At 38.8% G+C, this 19,912-nt stretch overlaps 2 protein-coding genes across 2 annotated transcripts; one reads left to right on the top strand and one right to left on the bottom strand.

Moving 5' to 3' along the window:
- Window positions 1-3,787: 3,787 nt before the first annotated feature.
- LOC120564580 (aldo-keto reductase family 1 member D1-like) lies at window positions 3,788-8,168 on the bottom strand. Its single transcript, XM_039809709.1, has 9 exons — window positions 7,872-8,168; window positions 7,472-7,639; window positions 7,268-7,384; window positions 6,572-6,649; window positions 5,719-5,841; window positions 5,137-5,246; window positions 4,486-4,651; window positions 4,246-4,328; window positions 3,788-4,079 (listed from the first exon to the last, which is right to left on the bottom strand). The coding sequence occupies exons 1-9, from the start codon at window positions 7,962-7,964 to the stop codon at window positions 4,037-4,039; spliced, it is 981 nt and encodes a 326-aa protein (XP_039665643.1). The 5' UTR covers window positions 7,965-8,168; the 3' UTR covers window positions 3,788-4,036.
- A 794-nt stretch (window positions 8,169-8,962) lies between these two features.
- LOC120564579 (E3 ubiquitin-protein ligase TRIM33-like) lies at window positions 8,963-19,910 on the top strand. Its single transcript, XM_039809707.1, is given in 18 exon segments — window positions 8,963-9,575; window positions 9,834-9,952; window positions 10,258-10,405; window positions 11,143-11,275; window positions 11,597-11,713; window positions 12,012-12,126; window positions 12,319-12,465; window positions 12,659-12,773; window positions 13,215-13,642; window positions 15,512-15,646; window positions 15,732-15,837; window positions 15,929-15,986; window positions 16,250-16,382; window positions 16,809-17,158; window positions 17,377-17,512; window positions 18,027-18,101; window positions 18,598-18,753; window positions 18,866-19,910. Coding segments are annotated over 18 exon segments (2,985 nt in total). The 5' UTR covers window positions 8,963-9,298; the 3' UTR covers window positions 19,103-19,910.
- The last annotated feature ends 2 nt before the right edge of the window (window positions 19,911-19,912 follow it).

The following is a 19,912-nucleotide window of genomic DNA, read 5'->3' as shown; positions in this document are numbered from 1 at the left end:
TGTTTCAGCATGGTGGGCTGATTGCGTAACCTTTTGACACACACATTCTCCCAGGGCCTTTCTGTCCAGAGAGCAACCATGGATGGGGGAGAGTCTGGTCACACTTGTATTTAGGTGGCCACTCAGATTTTATGTCAAAGGCATGCACAGATGTGTATGGATATGAGATGTGCAATAATCTCAAATATGTCTAAAGGTTGGTTTGAAAAAGATTTAAAGATACAGGAATGCATCATCCATAAACCCTGTACATTTTAAATAAATTGTGCATTTAAATAAGAGCCTAAATATTTTAGTGGTCTTTTCTGACTGAGTGTAATTAAAATATCATTCTTGCTTCATGAAGCCCCTGCTCCAAAAACATCCTTAATTCAGCCCCCGGAAAAGAGTCTTTATTCCCCCCACAGACCCAGTAGCCCATTCAGAACATTTTCCCACAGCAGGGGTCCATAGTGGCCTGGTTCAAGGCATTTGTTAGAAGGTCACAATCCAGAGGGTCTTTATGGAGGTGGGGACAGGGGGAGTGATGCGCTTCTGCTTTTCCTGTCTGAAATCTCCCGTAAGCTCCCCACCCCCCACCTCAAATCAAATTATAATTCAAGACACGAACACATTGGCTTTCTATAAAAATGAAGCTGTCTCCCTGACTTTAGTTTTGTGGCAGTTTAGACTTTGAATGTATGGCGGGCCAATCTGTTTAGCCAGTTCAATAATAACTATAAAAAATACTGTAAGTCAACAAAGTCTTTTATTTTAGTGCATGTTCTCACCTACAGTAACTTGTTAAATTTTAGATCTCTCTGCAATTGTGTGTGTAGCTCTGGCCACATACAGTAGACTACATGATGTTGCAACCCATCATCACAAATACATCTAATTCCATTTGATAGTATATTCTCTTTACATTAAATTAATAGTTAGACTTTTTGGGAAATAAGCTTATTCCCTTTTTTTGCAGAGAATTAGATGAGGTGATTGATACAGCTCTCAGTATCAATCATTTCATCTAACTCTTGGAAAGAAAGCCAATTACTCTCTTTACCAAAATGTCAAACGTCCTTTAAGATAAGTATGGGACATTGGATGTGCCTAAACAAAATCCCTAATAACTTACATACTGTATACAGAACAATATTGGTTCAGCTCTGATTAAAAAATACAACTATTCTGGATGATAGGTACAAAGCAGGTAAAAAAAATAAATCCTTTCAGCTATTATTATTCAGTGGTCCTGTCATTTAAAGCAAAAGTCTACTTGTGCAGCTTGTGTTCCTTTCTTCCAAATCTGCTCATCCAGAGCCATTTTCATGCTTGTAAATCTCCATGGGGCACAAAAGAAGACAAAACAACAAAAGGGGGTTCATTACTGAAATGTATTTCTTCATTCTCTCTGCAGCTTCCTGCTGTTCTATGACTGTACTGTATGGCCACAGGTCACTGCTCAGATTGTAGTGTGCCTGCTCTAAAGGGTCCATCTTGTCTTTTCAGATCAATCTCAAATGTGCTGGTTCAATTAAACGTGTTAAAGCATCTGGTTTAAGATACACATTTGGAAAATCAAACAAATTTTAAAGCATTTGGATGGATGGATGACCAGATTACAGTTATACAGTACACCTCTACTCTTTACTCCACTTTTAGGTTCCTGCGAAATCAAATGATCAGTTGGTTGCATATGCAAATATTTACTCAAACCTTTTCCAAGAGGGGCCCTGTCAAGTAAGGGATATCCTAAAAAGTAGAATTTTCTTTTTTTTTTAAACATATCTTAACAGAAATTAAGCCACATAACAAAATACCCACATTTGTAAAATGTTGCTGACTGCTACTTCCTTTCATTTTGTGGTGGAAAACGTCTGTCTTTGACAGACAGCCAAGGATTAAATTGATTAAATCTTTTGATGGTTAAAGTAGGTAAGAGGTGTGTACACAAAGAACACAGTTTCCAGCTGTTGTCTCATCCATGTAATTCTTTTACAAGTGAATACCAGCCGAGATTTGGCTGTCATGTTACAGTTTCAATCATGCTCCACAAGAATAACCACATTTAATAACTATACGTAAAGAAGGTTCAGTTGCAATTGTATTTTGCTTTACTTTTGTTTCTATGAAATATGTTCTGATATGTGTAGTTATCCAAACATGATACTGACACACTATAGCAAGGCTGACAAACACTTCAAAAGATTTGAAATCAATAACCAGTGGTGTCATGTTATGATGTCATGAATATGGTAAATAATGATTTCAAACAACCAAATTGATATATTTAGTTATGGTTCTTCTACAAAACTTCTTTTATTATATTTAGTATAATTTATGCCAACTTTTACTGTGGGATGTCCAAGAAAAACCCAATACAGGCCAGTTAGAGAATTTCATTGTCATCTTAATTTTCAAACCTACAGTTCATCAGTCTGAGGTGAATATGTATTGATCTTTATTAATAATAATAATAATTCATTACATTTATATAGTTTTTTTTTTAGATCATAGACACTCAAAGTGCTTTAATAGGATAAATAACACCCACCCCTCTGGTACGTTGGCACAAAGATGTCTTTCAGCAGATACTTCAACTCAAATGTCTCAGGTGGGAGAAATGTTGTATGACGTGGTAACATGCTGTAGCATATGCTATTTAGACTTAAGGGGAGACACCAATATAATTTTCAGTGCTAATTTCCATCTATCCCTGGGTATGTATGCTGTGCACTTATAATATAAAAATGATAATTCCACATAACACTAATAAGGACACATGTTGGACACTCCAGTGCATATCCATCCAGAGAGGCATGATTAGCTTTAAACTGACTAAAACTAATACTCACTTAAAAATTTTTTGTGAAGAAAAGGAAAGGTTTTAGTAAATGTTTCCGAATGATCTTGTTTGTCTTATTTCTCCATGAGCTGTTAGAATAAATTGTTTAAAGGGTTTTGGAGCTTAACCATTCAGCATCTTCTGTAACAAGCATTGGTCATAAACAAAGAAATTCAATTAAAGCTCAATATGTTTTATTTTTCGTTTTCTTTTTATTTCTTCAGAGCTCGTTTAAAAGTTAATAAGGGGGTTGGATTGTTGGCTCTGTGTGCTCGTGACCTTGCAAGGTCATGCTCACCAAGAACACAAGTCCGTTCATTTTCTTTGGTATTTTTGTCATATAGCCTACAAATTAGCAGTGGTAATTGCTGGGTAACATGTTTGTTGATATTGTCCAATGTCAATTCTCTATTTGATAATGTGACAAGACGATATATGCTAGTTTATACCCACAATCTGTCAAGACTGACAAGCTAAGCACATCTGCAAGCCAAGTGAGCAGTCATGCCTTTCAAACATAAAAGTGGCAGTAACAAGTGTGCACTAGGGCGCGTCATAATAGCGAGCACTGGGGCCCCGTCGTAACTACTTTACGCCACTAAACTACAGATATTCTTTTTTTTTGTGATCTCATACAACTGAAACCTTTATGTCCCACATTCTGATATTTTTGGCTCTTGGACTTACATAACTACCTGCTGTAGATCTGTGTTGTTTGCTAGAATGCTGCTCTTTTTTTAGCCTTATCTTAAAAGTAAATAAAGTACAGGACTTTGGTCAACTTTGTTTTTTACCCTGGTCTTCAAACTGAGATAGATAGTGATCCCGGGACCATTAGTAGCAGATCAGTATCTGAAAAATGTTGAAAAAACACACCTGGATGGATACTTCAGCAAACCAGAGAAGTAACTATCTGCATGTATTTATGTACATATGATTTTGCCACATTCAATTCAAAGGGGCTTATTTTCAAACCAAACTTTATTTATAGCAGTAGTTGATTTCAAATCAGTTGTAAGTAACAATTTAATCTCTTTAAATATTGTGAATCTCGCATGAAACTCATAAACATCAACTTAACAACTTTGTCATTTGAACTGCGTGTTAAAAGCATTCATTTATTTGTGCTATTCATTTACTGTGAGCTAGAGCCCTCTAGTGTTCCACTTGAAAATTGTATTTTGTAAAATGTATTGGTGCTCGGGCAAAACATTAATATTCATCATGAAATGGGTATTCTGGATGGTCACTCCACCTGTGTTGAAACAACAAAAAAAGTGTTATGTTATTATTTCTGAGCATGATGATGAGGACGTATTAGTCTTTTATAAAAATGTTCTTGCATTAGACAATAGAAACAACACGACACATAATGTACACTACAATTAATTACATATTTTCCTATCAAAGCCCATACTTACATCAGCAGCTCTACAAAGCGAATATTTTTGTTCAGTGCTTCGATGGCTTTCATTTCTTCCTCAGTGAGTGAAAAATCAAATATCTGGAAGAAAATATGATTTTTTTTTTTTAACTAAAATGATTGAAATTAACTTATGTATACTGTATGAAATTAATTATGGCACCATAACTTGAATTAAACACTATTACAATGCACAGTTTATACTATAGTATGATACAAAGCATTTTGGTAAACCCACCTGGAAGTTGTGTTTGATCCTCTCTGGGCTGAAGCTCTTGGGGATCACGACAACTCCTCTCTGGACGTTGAAGCGCAGAGCCACCTGGGCAGTACTCTTGTTGTACTTTTTCCCAATGGATATGAGCAGCTCGTCCTCCAGCAGGGGAGGGCATTTCACATTCACCCTTAACCAGAGACAGAAGAAAATACAAATGATGTCAGGACACAGACTTTTATCAACGTTTTTATGTTTAGCATCCTAAGAGTTGAGAGTTTGGTAACAATAATAAGGTTGCAGTGTCATATAGGAGGCTGACATGTTGCAAAGATATATATATATATTTTTTTATTTGATTTTGGACATTGCCAAATGATAATGATCTAGGTTAGGTTCTTTCCATGACAAGGGTTATGTGACGTGTTACTTTCATTGCAGATTTATAGTCTATTGACTTAGCAGTTCAATTTTGTTATTGAACAATTCAGTTCTAATCTTAAAGCCGAATGAATCACCAGTGTTTCCCCTAGAGATTTTAGATTTCAGTGTTTTGTGATGTCTAAAAAATGAGTTTTCACCCTTCCATGTATACAATACCAGAGGGAACAACACATCAGCTGTCAGCTAAAAGTCATTTAAATTAATAGTGCATATCACTTTAAACCTACATACCAGGATGCATCTCTGGAGGAGCCAATTGGGCAGTAGCCAACAATCACAATGTCATTCTGACGACAGAACTCCAGAAGCTTGGGTTGTGTGAAATATGGATGGCATTCAACCTACAGGTAAGTGAGAGGAAAATAAATAATTTAAAAGAAAACTGTCCCAAAGTGGTCTGACATCACATCAGTGCGCTGTGGTCTTACTAGCCAGAATACATTTAGAAATGGAGAGGAAAGATCCACTCCTTTCAATACAATTAAAGCTAAATAAACATGTCTTTTGAGACAGTCTTTTATACTACTTTGTGACAAGGCGTGTCATCTAAGTATGTTGAGTATAAAACAGACTATTTAGGCAACTCTAAATACACAGCTAAGTACACAGCTATACTGCACCATCTAATAAAACGTGTTCCAATGTGGAAATGTTAGCAAGAAAACTTAGCCCTATGTAAGTATGAGAAGCTAAGCAATACTTCTTCTTCTTCTTCTTCTTGATTTCCAATAATACTACTATCATATACTAGTACGACATACACTATGCTCTCTCTGTTGTCAGTGGGGGTCTAAAGAGACATGTTGGGGTCACCTGGTTGGACACAGGCTTGTGTTTGAGGCCGGGTTTGTTCAGCAGCAGCTCCAGCTGTCTGCGGTTGAAGTTGGAGACTCCCAGAGATTTAACCAGCCCTGCATCTTTGCAAGCCTCTAAAGCCTATTGAGAAGAAAAGATTTACATCCTCTCAAAGACTGTTAGTGATTATCTTTACAGACTTACTGAGAGATTGGAGAAAAATATAGAAGCACAGTGAAGAGGAAAAAACAGATCTTTGAACAGAGCTTGGCTGTTTATGACACTGTCCTTGACAGTTCCTGATGCTGCAGCAGAGAATGTTCTGGCATCGACCTCTAAGTATGAAGACATGTGGTTTCTCTTGATTCATTGTTTTAATGTTACACTGTCATATTTGAAAGCGTCAGATCCTTTAAGTTGGAGAAGGAGCAACCAAATGTATGTGGCACACCTCAATTAACATGTTCATTGTCATGTTATTAGAAACTTCAAGTTAAATGTAAAGCATTCCAAAACAAGATCCATGCAATTAATCTTACTGCTATGAAGGCTATCATATTCAGTTTGTTGAGTCTGTGTCTAAACAGTGACACAGAACCACCAACTACCCCTACCAGTTACTGGTAGTATTGATTGTTTATTATTAATAGTATAAACCAACTAACTTACAAAGTGTATAAATGTTATTTTTTACGTACTTCATGTTTCTAAGTTACAGTTGTATAAACAAGAAGCAAATTTTTTTTTTTTTAATAAATATGTTAAGTGAGAAAACTAAATGTACCATATCCATACATTACAAACAACAAGGAGGAGAAGAGCGACGTCATGAAAAAGCAAGACCATCCACTGGGAACTCAACAGAACTCACCTCCCATGTTGCACACAGGTCTGTGTGGTAGTAGATGTATTTTCCATCTTTGTCTTTTGGATAGAACTCATTTCCAGGCTAGAATTTAAGCACCATTCAATATTTTGCATTAACACTTATTACTTAAATATTCGTGGCGTGATCTGGTCATGTATAAACTGTACAAATACTCTACAAAGTGAAGGTGTAGTTGGCTTCAACTTGACTGTTTAGGTTAATTTCACAACTTATACACATATATGAATATGGCCAAAACACTGATGTCAACTTTAAACGCAGTAGTTGCCCAATCGTAATCAAACATAAACCTAGCTGTCTGATCTTTTCTGAAACCTAAAACTAAACATGAGCGACGTTTTACACATGGGTTATGCAGCTACCATGCATAAATATAAAGTTTCATAAAATTGTTTTAGTATCTTATCTAGTGCATAACAAAAAAAAATGATCATAACTGTCTATTAGTTTGTGAACAGTCACGCAGATGTGTTGCATTCTTTTTTAATTGTATTCTTTTTTAATTTAAAAAAATGGAAGTATCTTACTTCAAACTATCCTGTTTAATAGAGTAGATCAATAATAATAGTACTATCCAAACTAAACACTGCCAGTGGGACATACATATCTAAGGGCAATGTTCAGACAAATGGCTGGCTGATAAGTGAACTGCAATCTATTTGTGCACTATATAGAAACCTTGAAGGCCATAGGAAGCTCAATGATGTAGAGATCCACATAGTCTAGTTGTAAGGCTTTCAGAGTCCTCTCCAAAGTTGGTCTCACCAACTCTGGTGGATGAAATGTATTCCAGAGCTGAGAAAGATAACACAGAACTAATTAGAAAGCATTCAAATTAAATAAAGATGAATAAAACACATGACATATGACAGAACTTATTACCTTTCCGCTGTAAAAGATGTCCTTTCTTTGAACGGTTCCATCGGCAATCTTCTCTCTAATGGCTTGACCCACTTCGTGCTCATTGAAATACACCAATGCCCCATCAAAGTGCCTGTAACCCACATCTATGGCCAGCTTGACACACTCAAGTGCTTTGCCTTTGGGTGTCTATCGTAAATCCACAGAAAATGGAAATATTATTTGACCTGGTGAAGATTGCGTTGTGCTGTAGTTTGTGGTAATATGCATTCCTGTTTGAATAATCAATGCATGTTCACATTTTGCTGTTAATGTTTATCAATCATTGCAAGTTATAAACAGCGGCACTCCTACATTACGGAGAGATCACAAGCCTAGCTCACATACAAATCTAGAAACACACAGATGATATTCTTCTCACCGTTCGAGGGTCCCCATAGGTGCCCAATCCCAGCAGTGGAATATGGTTCCCGTCACTGAGAGGGATACTGTGGCTTTCTGCTGTCAGATTCATGTGTGTAAAGTAGTGGATACACTGAAGTGCTCTCCAGCCTGCCTACTATTAATGAAAGACCATGAACTTTGAACCCTGACTTAACTTGTGTTAGTGGCTTCTTACTGAGAGCATTTGCAGATAAGTGCCTAAGTGCAGATAAGTTAAACCCTGAATATGCTGGACATGTGGCACATTGTGCTGTTTTAGAGGTTTTAAACAGTGTTTCCCTCACATGAGAGAATTGATCAAGTCATATTCCACCAGAAAGCTGAACCACCCTCTTCTTATGTAAATATTGTCCAGCTTTTCAGCATGCTGAGTTATATAACAACTAAGCAGGTGCGCTGTTATTATAGCTATAGTTCAAATATACAGAATTCAAAAGCAGTGCCAAAATAATTTAACTTATGCATGTTTTTATAAACAAACTAAGTAATGATTAACCTTATCAATCATAGCGTTGGGTGGTAAATTGTGCAATGTCATTACAATGCCAATACATGTGTAATATGGAATTTGATTGAAGATGATTTTTGCAGTAATATAATTTACGCACTTTCAGGCATATAGGCTGATATAGCCTAAAAGTCAGTCATTTTTAAGAAAATAATGAATTAATAAATGGAGAATTGAAAAATGTTACGTTAATTATTTTATGAGCACATAGGCCAAACGTTTTAGTAGTGGTGACGCCTGATCTCTACTACGCATTCAGTTTTTAGGTCAGACCATAGACAGTTAATATATACAGTCTATGGGTCAGACAGAAGTGCCCAATGTAACGCAATGAAGAGTAACGTTCCCCGACGTGTAACGCAGTACTAGTGTCTTATTAACTACAGTAATGATATTTATTTAAAAAAAACAACCTTTACTGGTTAGTAACGGACTAACTTGCAGAGTAACAGACATCAGTCTTTGACCGGTGGAGCTTGTTCTCCATAACTCTTATTAGAACGCGCACTGTTTAACCCCGCCCCTCTCGTGCCGCAACGAGCGCGTGCGGTGCAATTTGAGCAACACATCCTATCTCACAACATCTGCGCCACTACACCCCTACGCGGAGGTATTGTAGTCCATTTTTTATCTTTCGTGCTACAGGTTTGTGCTCCAGTCGATACATTGTCGTTTTACGAAAAGGTAACATATCAGCAGAATTTTTTTTTATATCAACATCGCTGTGTTTAAAAAAAAAAAACTGGCGAGTGAGAAGGAACATGCAGGTGTGAGAATATGCGCTTAGTCTTGTCTTAGGAAAATGACTCTTGAGCCTGGTCTGGTCTGCTCACCTGTGTGGGTGCATATCGTATACACAGAGAGATCCAGCCTTGAAGGCTAAAAGTGCAGCAAAAATGGATGGGCACACAGAAACACAGGAGAGGAGGGATGCTGCTGCCGTTGTCGTTGAGAACGAAGCTGAGAGCAAGCAAGTGCAAGAGGGAAAGTCCGATGCAACCGGACAAAATTACCTGGACACTTGCCCTGTTTGCCATTTGAACTTTCACAGTCGAGAGCCCAAACTTCTGCCGTGTTTGCACTCTTTTTGCAAGAAATGTTTGCCTTCGCCCTCGAGGAATTTGGCCATGGCAGAGCCACCAAACTCCCAGGTTGACGGCGCGACCAAACCACGTGAGTCAGTTTGTTTACAAACAATGATCATGGATCAATTAGGGCATCACTTTCCCTGCATGCAAGGACGTGACAATTCATTGTGGCTCTGTAAGGCTGTTGTGTTTAAGTGTGTGTAAAACATTTGATTTTACACACATGGACTGCCTTTTGACTGATACATATTTTGTTGCCATGTGTCAGTTATTTTATCAAAAAGCACATCCATTTCCAATTTGACTGATTTAGACCAACGTGTGTGATCCTGTTTGGTTCCAGTGAATGTGATCCGCTGTCCGGTGTGCAGGCAGGAGTGTATGGAGGTAGATGTGATGGAAAACGCCTTTGTGAAGGACTCAGTTGAGGCTCCCAGCAGCACAGTGGAGAGGCAGGTCCAGGTCAGTGACACAATGCTTTACCATATGGGGGCAGCCTTGTTACTGGTTTGTATGGTCATGGCTATACTATTCCTACATGATAAGCAATGGCATGTGCCTTGAGGGCTGAACTGCAAAAATGGAGGTAGCCTATACTTGAGGTGTGTCAATTACTTGGATATGTCTTTTGTCCACTCTGACACCCTTTTTGCCAGTTAATCTAATTTAATTTGCTTGATCAAACAAGGCCCAGCATCTCTCCCACACCTTGTTACCTGCCCACCTAAAATGTATCGGCCTCTGATGCTTGTCTCATCTACCTGTAGCTCTGTATGACCTGTGATGACAGCACTGAAGCTGCCGGGTTTTGTGTGGACTGTGTTGAGTACCTCTGTGCCACATGTGTGGAGGCCCACCAAAGAGTCAAATTTACCAAAGACCACGCCATCAGACAGAAGGCAGAAGTATCAAAAGGTATTCTAACCAGTGTCCTTATCTTGTTGTTTTCTTCTGTGAAATACATGTACTTGTGGTGTTTCCATGACAATAGAAAGCTATTATGGGATGAGTGCTGCAGATGTCACACTTTCATCTGGGTTCAGTATAGATCTTATAACAGGAGGGCCTTGGTAGCCTAGTGGTTATAGCTCATGCCATATAGCCTTAATTGACTCTGGCCTTTGGGCTTTTGTTGCATGTCATACCCCTCTCTTTAAATAAAAAACAATAAAACAAATAATTCAATGGGGTTAATACATCAAAATCAAATGTTGTTTCTTTTTATAGGGTAGTCCGTATAACATTATCTGACATACAATGTCAAACATGAAATCACCTGTGAAACATTGGCACTTGGTATTACAGCAATATTTTACATTCTTACACTCTTGACTAATGCTGATATTGTTCGAAATAATCTTTGAGCTTATCTGCCAGAGTATTTAATGGCCCAAATGATAATTATACATTTTACACAGCAAGCGATCATTGAACCCCATTTGAAAGCAATTTTGTGGAACTGGTAGCAATTTAAACCTTGGTTAAGTAATGAAAGACATTTCTCATTAAGTGCAGCAGAATTCAAATTCAATTAAAAGATTTAGATGTGCACTTTGAAAAGAAGCAAAGGTCAAATGCTTTTTTATAAAGGATGTCAAATGTTTGACTTGCCAATTACCCAGACTGAAGGGCCACATGATTGTTTTTTTCAGAGGTCCATGGTATGTCTACTCAGAGGCCGATGTTCTGTGACATCCACAAACAAGAGCCACTGAAGCTGTTCTGTGAGACCTGTGACCTGCTAACCTGTCGTGACTGCCAACTAGTCAAGCATAAGGACCACAAGTACAGTCACAATTTACAATATAACATAATATAATTATATTATATAAAGGTTCATACACCTATGTATACATTTCAGTTTGGTTTGACATTACACTTAACAATAAAGTGCCATTTAATGTGATTAACATGCATTTACTATCTGACATTTGAGTTTGCATAAAAAAAAGCCATATATTGATACTAAAACCATACTGTTATTGTACACTCTGCAGAAGTTTTACTGAATAGTTTTAGGAGTGCTGCTGTACATCCTTTCATCCGTATCACCCAGTTGAGAATGTTTATTTTGGAAATTGCCTTCTTTTCTTCCTTCTGGAGTAGTTACCAGTTCCTTGAAGATGCTTATAAAAACCACAAACGGCACATGGAGAGCATGACCCATCAGCTGCAGGAGAAAAAGAAACTGATTGAAGACATATCAAACTCCATAAACAATGGGTGTGTATATTTCCCCACACCACATGATTACACATATCAAGTACGCAAAGTGTATCCATCCAAAAGGTTGAACACACTCATAGTTTATAGAACTGTTTACATTTTTACATTCACAATGGCCTCCAAATCTCATGAACAATAAAACCTGTTTAAGGATAAAAGAATGCCAGTAATGATGAGATGTCTCCAAAATGTGATTTGAAATACTTATTGTTAATTGTTAATTGTTAATGTTTGATTTTGCATATCATTTGTCAAATTTGAATACCTATTCATAGTTGTAATGCATGCTTTTCAGACTTCTTCAGGTTGATCAGAACCGTACGTCTGTACATAATGAAATAAAGAAATCCATCTGCAGTTTGATTCTCGAGATTAACAAAAAGGGCAAGATGCTAGTTAATCAGCTTGAGGTAAGACAAACGCTTTTACAAAACAATGCTGTTTATTAGTTGCATGCTCTAGACCTGTAGCTTGCTGTGGTGTTGTTTCCAGAAGAACATTACTTGCATGTAAACTCAGTTGACTGTCTTACCCTGAGGCCCAGAGTGCATTCCCTCAAGCTGTTTGAACACTGCAGATGATTACTTATTCATGTTTTCCAGGCTGTAACAAAGGATCATGAGATTGTCCTGCGAAAACAGCACGAGGACATTGGCTATCTGTCCAGACACCTGGATCATGTCATCAACTTCACCAAATGGGCCACAGCCAGGAATGGGGGCACAGCCCTCTTATACTGTAAACGTTTGGTATGGCTTGTCTGATCATTCATTCACTATCACATCATAGTCTTGTTTTTTCAACATGAAACTCAGCTCAGCTTTGAAAGCCGGTTAGATGCATGGTTGTGTCTTGGATGTGATGAAGTGGGAGCATATGCCTTTTGTAACATACACACAATTCCTCCTTTAAAAATTATTAATGACATCCCATCTGTTGCAGATTCTGTTTCAGATTGGAAACCTCCTGCGGGCAAAATGTAGTACCTCGTTCATACCACAGAGCACTATACGCTTCCAGAGTCAATCCTCTTATTGGGCTTCAAATGTTGATCTGGGTAAGACATGAACAAATATTTCTGATACAGAGAATGGATTTCTTTTAGTCTTGAAACAGTTTTTACTTGTATTTGACTTGGATAACATCAACATGGAATAGTGAACATTACACGTGCTGTGTGCCTAGACAGCGCACCAGAAGATGTTTTCTTGGTTCCAGCCTTTTCATAGTGAGAATTTGCTTTTGTTTGTTACTGATTACTGTAAATTAAATATCTCTGTCAAATCAGGCCATTTAAAAACATCACATGGGTCTCTAGGAACGCGTGAGGGGCATTTTTCAATATTTCTTTACAACACTTTCCCAAACTTTCTACTGCACTACTGCCCACACTTTCTCTTTCCCACAGTTCTCTGCAGAAGTTTTGTCTGTAACCTACTGTGTATTCCGTATCCCTACTTGTTATGCACATCCTGTCTCTGTGTGTATGTTCCCTCAGGCTCTTTAGTGGTGGAGAGTGTCCCAGGCCACCAGCTGGGTGGTTTTCAGGGTATCCCTCATCAGCTCTCGCACGCTGAGCAGGGCCCCTCAGGCTCACCCTACAGCTTTGCCCTGGGAGCACCCCACAATACTCTGGCTCAGCTCCAGAGGCAGGTGGACCAATCACCCCCCACTATTTTTTTTTACCTTTAATTTTTTTATATTTTTTTTTTTCCCCCCCCCCCCCCCCACCCCTACAAGCTAAACTCAAAACCCCCCCCCCCCACATTAATAAAAATATTTTTTTAAAAAAACAAACCACCCCTCTTCCTTTTTAATATTTTCCTTTACAAAAATAAAACCCCCCCCCCCCCAAGGTTTATGGTGCCTCCTCCCAAACACGTCAGCCCAACTAGCAGCTTACCGAGAACTGGGTTTACGCCCCAGGTTGGTGTGCATTTCTGTGTGTTAGTGTGCATGTGTCGCTCATGTCCGTTTGACTGACAAGCCCTCTTAACAAGCACCGACAGTGGATGGCATTGTCCTAAATAGAGCTGACAGCCTTCACATCCTGGCTAATTCATGTCTTTCCTTGTCAAGATGGGTTTTAGTCTTAGAAGAACTTATGACTCAAAATCCTAATACAAAACAGCTAAATCTGCAGTGTAACAGGAGCCAACATGTGACAGAGGACGGACCCAAGATTCCATAAGAAAGGGTTGATAACATCTCGTCATCCAAGTTGTTTAGTCTAGTTCACAGGGTGTTTAGGTTCCAGCTCTGAAGTATAGGCTCATTCACAGGACAATACTGGCGTGTGAAGTGCACACATAAATTGTGTGATACTGATGTGAACAAGCTGTTATGGCTGCATAATGAACTCTCAAATGTTATCCGTAGTAAAGAAATATACCAGTAATTTTGCATGTTTTACTGTATACTTAAAGGAATATGCCACCGTTTGTTGAAATAGGGCTTATCACAGTCTACCCTGGCTGTAGATAGGTGGGCCAACACATTTTTTGTCTCAGTGCAAGTAATTAGGTTGTTTTTTTGTCTTTTGTTGGCTCACTTTTACTCACAACATGCTAACCGGCAACATAGGATTCCATTCACTACGCTAAGCTAACTAGCGGCGGCGCTGCCGTTGTTGCACCGGACTAAAACTATGCATGCACAAAAAATGCGTTGGCCCACCTATCTACAGCTAGGGGAGACCATGATAAGCCCTATTTCAACAAACGGTGGCGTGTCCCTTTAATGATACTGCTGACTATTTTTCAAAGCAGGCTGTAGTCATACTGCAGTAGGTTTGTATATTGTGTTCTGGGTACTGTCGCTGTTATTTTTCTTTATACATCACTATGGTACAATCAACTTAAAGATATTTAAGAATAACTGAAAAGTCTATAATTTAAAAATGTAGTAATAAAAACTGCTTTCATTTTTGTCAAGAGCTACTTTATTGTTATGTTGTAGTGCAGCTGTAAGTGCAGATTCATTTGAAGAATTACTTTTTAGCCAGGGGTTAAATTTGGCCGGGGCTGTCCGGGACTCAAACCTGCCACCACCTGCCACCCACCATAAATCGGAAAAAAGACAGACAGCAATCAGACAGACAGCACAGATGGCAGAGAGTTATAGATGGATGGCAAGGCAGGGAGAACAATGGGTTTAACAACAGAATGTTAATTGCTATGATATTCTGCTTAAACAATGTTTTGCTTTTACAAAATTATATACATATCAAACCACAGAGTCCCCCTCACATAACAAATCCCAATTTAACCTGCTCATAGCGTTGATAAATAGAAAAGCTGACATGATGAGGCAAGTTGATTTTATTACTGTTGTGAAATAAATTAAAATCAAACCTGGAAGATTTTTGCAAAAACAGTGACTGCTGCATTCTCTAAAGAGTGTTTAGTATTACAGCAACTGAAAACATCCTTTGAAATTTTAAGTATTTCTTTATAACATTCAATTTCCATGACTTTAACATACAAAAACTCAGTTTAGGTGTGGATTGATCAGATGTTATCGACATGTATTGACATTTTGTAGGAGGAGAAGCTGGACCTGAAAGGTTAAAGCTAATATTGAACAATAATAAGTCTCAGTCAGAGTCTTTTGTGTTATGAGTTTAGTCCTCTCTGTTCTGGTTATTGCCACGTGGTGTCGACCCACGCAGCCAGCAACAGAGTAATGAAAGCGCAATGTTTCCTCTCCACCTATATCATCACATGGCATGACAGGAATGTAGGATGAAAATGACTGCAGCATTTCTACCCATCTTTCTGTTTCTCCATCTTATAGCCTCTGAGGGGAATGGGAAGCAGCTCCAGCTACCAACCCAAACCTATGGACGTATTTTCCTCTTCACCTCTGTACACCCATACGACACCACTGGCCATCAATGGTGGCGTCAGTTCACCTCAATCAGGACAGACGGCAAGTGACCCCATCCATTTATGTAAACTACATTTGTGCACATTATATTTGCAATTAAGTAAACAACATGCAATGTTGTGTTTAGATTGAGCCTACATATCTGAATAGGAGGAACGATTCCGGTTGTCCGATATATATGCTGAAACCAAACTATCCCCAGAGCCTGCCACCTTCTTTGCTCCACAGAAATGGTCTGTATGTCTGTGCCATTTGTATGTTTGAAGCCTATATGTATTGCTGTATTCATGATAAAGGAAAACTGATTTTTATTTCTCTCTCAAGGACAAGGACAGCAGAATTCTCTAGGGTACGTTGCTGTATCCCAGGAGGAGAAAACAGGGTAAGGAAACAGCTGCACACACACACACACACACACACACACACACACACACACACACACACACACACACACACACACACACACACACACACACACACACACACACACACACACACACACACTCACAAAAGCACAGATGCTGTCCCTCTGAATGTTGTGTAGCTCTGAACAGTACTGCTTTAATATGATCCCACTCTCTTTGTGCCATTGGTCTCTCCAGTGAATTTGGCTTTATTCTAATTGGTTTATGCTTTGTTCCCAAGGACTTTCACCTGGAAACCGCCAGAAACACACCAGGCTAGTGGAGCAGTGGGCTCAGCTGTCAAGAAAAGACGAAGATCGTCCCCAGTGCCCATCATTGTCATTAAAGATGAGCCTGATGATGACAGTAGCTATGTAAGGAGACAGTAGGTTATTAGTACAGTCCAATGACTCTACCATATAAACTGTAGACTTGAATTTTGGTAGATGCAAAGCTGCAAAGCTTGTTACTGTAGCAAGATGTTTTAATAACCAACACAGAGTTTGAATTTAAAAGACATTTGCAGTTTATTACAATTTGGACATATTTTTGAAGTTTTGGCCATAACCACAGTAATATTGAGATGTGAAAACACAGAGACTATTGCTACAATGAAGTAAGATGGGGAAAGAAACATAAGCAGTGAGACAGGTTGTAAACAAACCTCTTTATTTGAAGGTAAAAGCCAAAGTCAGTAATAATCCTGCAGGCACAACTATGCCAATTACTCTAGAGTAAAGTTGTGTCCACTTACTACATATTGGTTATATACTGGAGCTGTTTTTTTTTGTGGATTTCAGGTACAAGCCAACCATAGAGCAAGCCTCCCTGACAGCACAGGTGACCAACCCCAAATCAGTGGCCAAGGCGAGGGGAACAAAGTCCTGACTCCTCTTCAAAGCACAGACGACAAACCCCAGAGCCCTTTACAACCCTCAAGCAGTCCATGGGTCCAGAGTGAGACTAAAGCTCCAAATCACATCCGTTCCCTGGGAGAACCGCAGGTAGACCAGCACCAAGCTCCGCTGAAAGGCTCTAATGAAGGCTTGTGTGCTGCGTGTCAGACTGGGGGAGAGCTGCTGTGCTGCCATAAGTGTGCCAAGCTTTTTCACCTTTCGTGCCATGTTCCAACTCTCCTCACATCTCCCAGGCAAGCTACGACAGGGGAAATGAATCAGTTTATGGTTTCAGATGAAAACCCCATAGCTCCTGTTTCTTTTGATTTTCATGTTTATACTAGAATCAAGGAAACAAGTTGTTTTCACATTTTGGTGTGAGGTTTTTAAATAAGAGCAGCATTACGCACTTGTTAATTTATTTTTCTGCTTACTGGTTTTTGTATTGAGTCTCTGGGCTGTTTCTTTTCAGCGGGGAATGGTTTTGCTCTTTCTGCCGTGACCTGTTAGTGCCTGAGATGGAGTATGATTTTGAAAGCAAACCTGAAACCAAATCAGTAAAAAAGGAGCCAGATTCTGAAGGAGGATTTCCCCCTTTGGACAAACAAGTCAGTACTTTTTATTTATTACAGTGATTTTGTTACAATAAAGATTAAAAAATTATAGTAATTATAGTAAATAGTACTAGTAAAATAATATTTTGGATAGTAAACACCCCACCTTACCTCTGTACCCCCTGTACCTCTGTAGTTGTATCCACTGTGAACACAGTCATATTTCTTATAACTATATTATGTAGTACAAGAATATCATTTAAGAATGATAGAAAATCTAAATTTGTGTTGTTTTTTTAACACAATTGTGTGTGAAGCAATATATTTTAAAAGCAATATGTTGCTTAATGCAGTGTTTTGTAGTGATTTAACAACAGCAGTATTTGGGCTGACACAAAGCAGATCATTGTCAGATTTTCGGTTCTGAGAGGTCAAACCTCACCAATGTGGAACTTGTGTCAGGTTCAAATGAAATAAATAAAGTAAGCAGATGCAATAGACTGTGGATTGGAGAACTGTATTTGGTTATTAGTTGTATTAAGTCAATTGTCTTTTTGTACCGCTGCAGAAGTGTGAGAGGCTGCTGCTGCACTTGTTTTGCAGCGAGCTGAGTTCGGACTTTCAAGGGTCTGTATCCCCCTCGGTGAGTCTAAAAGTTTGGCTGGCGACAGGCGAAAGGTTCACAGGATTAATGTCACATGGAGTTACTGTAACTGTAATTTTAATGGTGTGTAATAAGCAGTATTTCTCAGTAAATACTGTTACATTATGAAGCAGAGCAATTCAGTCAGGTACTGTAAGTATAAAGGGATTTGTCTTTATCACACAGAGTTTGTACTGTTTGCTATTGCAGTGGATTACCTTTAACAATTATACACTGTACATTACAGTACATACAACACTGTATTTATGTGTATTTAACACTTATCAGGAACTGCAGTGCACATTTTTGGCTTGAAATACCTCTGGTTATTATAAACCTTCATGTAACAAAATGGGATACAAATACTTGACCTCTTGTGCACAATGCTGACATGTAATACTTGTATGTATATATGAGATATTAATCATGATTTTACGTCAACATCTTCCCATGAAGTTTTATTGTATTATTATCTCTCCCTTTCTAAATACTGTAGGTACGTGCTAATAACAGGCTGACTATAAAAGGACCAATGGATCTTTCCGCTGTGAGAAAACGACTGGAAGCCAAGCAGAGTCTGTGCTACCAAAGCCCTGCAGAGTTTGTAGCAGACATCAGGCTCGTCTTTGGCAATCGAGCAGTCCTCAGTGAGGTATTCTAGAAATAATTGTTTTCAAAAAGCCATTTTTTTCCAGCATTATTCAGTGCTTAACAGCTGGTAATAAAATGCTTTGCCCTCATCCTTGCTTCTACTTGCGCGGCAGGCTGACACAGAGGTCGCCATGGCAGCCAGGAAACTTAAAGAGCTGTTTGAAGAGCACCTTAGGGTCATCTTCCCTGACAAGACCTTTCCAGAAATCAAACTGGAGATGATACCTACTGCCCCTCCTGACTCTCAACTCTCATCTCTTGACAATATATTCCAGCATGCAAAGCGCCAGCGCACATATTCAGACTCCCAGGATACCCCAAGCTGTCCCAGTGGAGAGGGAGTAGCATGAAAGCACACATCTTCTTAAAGTGCCCATATTATGGAAAAAAACACTTTTTCTGGGATTTGGGGTGTTATTTTGTGTCTCTGGTGCTTCCACACGCATACAAACTTGCGGAAAAAAACATCCATGCTGTTTTAAGTGAGATAAGGGTTTCTGAATGTGTCCTGCCTTCAGTCTCCGGGTGAGCTGGTCAAAATCAGCACGGCTTTCTACGAGGTGGCTAGCATGCTCGCTGGTTCTCAATGGCAAAACACTGCTAGCACAACACACAATAGTTCACCATAATCTACAAAAGAACTACTTGCATGTCCCTCAAAATACAATTATGAACCTGAAATGAGCATAATATGGGCACTTTAATTTGTGAAGATATTCAACAACACTGCCAGCACCAGGTAATATGTGGTGTGTTCCACTTTATTACAGACATTTATAATACACAATCACCCTCAGGTCACCTAAAATGTTTTGAGTGGTAAATTATTAAATTATATTGCAAGCAAACAACTATGATACAGGGCACCAAATCAGTTCTATTTTCTGGACTAAGCTGCATTACAGCTGTTGCATTTACTCTGAATCTGACTTATGCTAAAAGTGCATACATGCAACACATGCAGGTGTTTACAGCATGAAGCTGAGCAGCTATTATCGTGAGCAGTCTTTTGTTTTGGTTAAAGGTGCTCTAAGCGATGTTGAGTGACGTTACTTCTTGTTGACATTCAAAGTATTTTCAAACAAAACGAAGACTAGCTCGCTCCTCCCTCCTCCTCATCCCGTTCCCTCCCTTCTGTTCTAAAGCGCATTACCCCCATC

Source organism: Perca fluviatilis, chromosome 8 (genome assembly GCF_010015445.1).
Source record: "Perca fluviatilis chromosome 8, GENO_Pfluv_1.0, whole genome shotgun sequence".
Lineage (NCBI taxonomy): Eukaryota > Metazoa > Chordata > Actinopteri > Perciformes > Percidae > Perca > Perca fluviatilis.
Note: the sequence above shows the minus strand (reverse complement) of the source record. Positions and strands in the feature narration are given on the sequence as shown.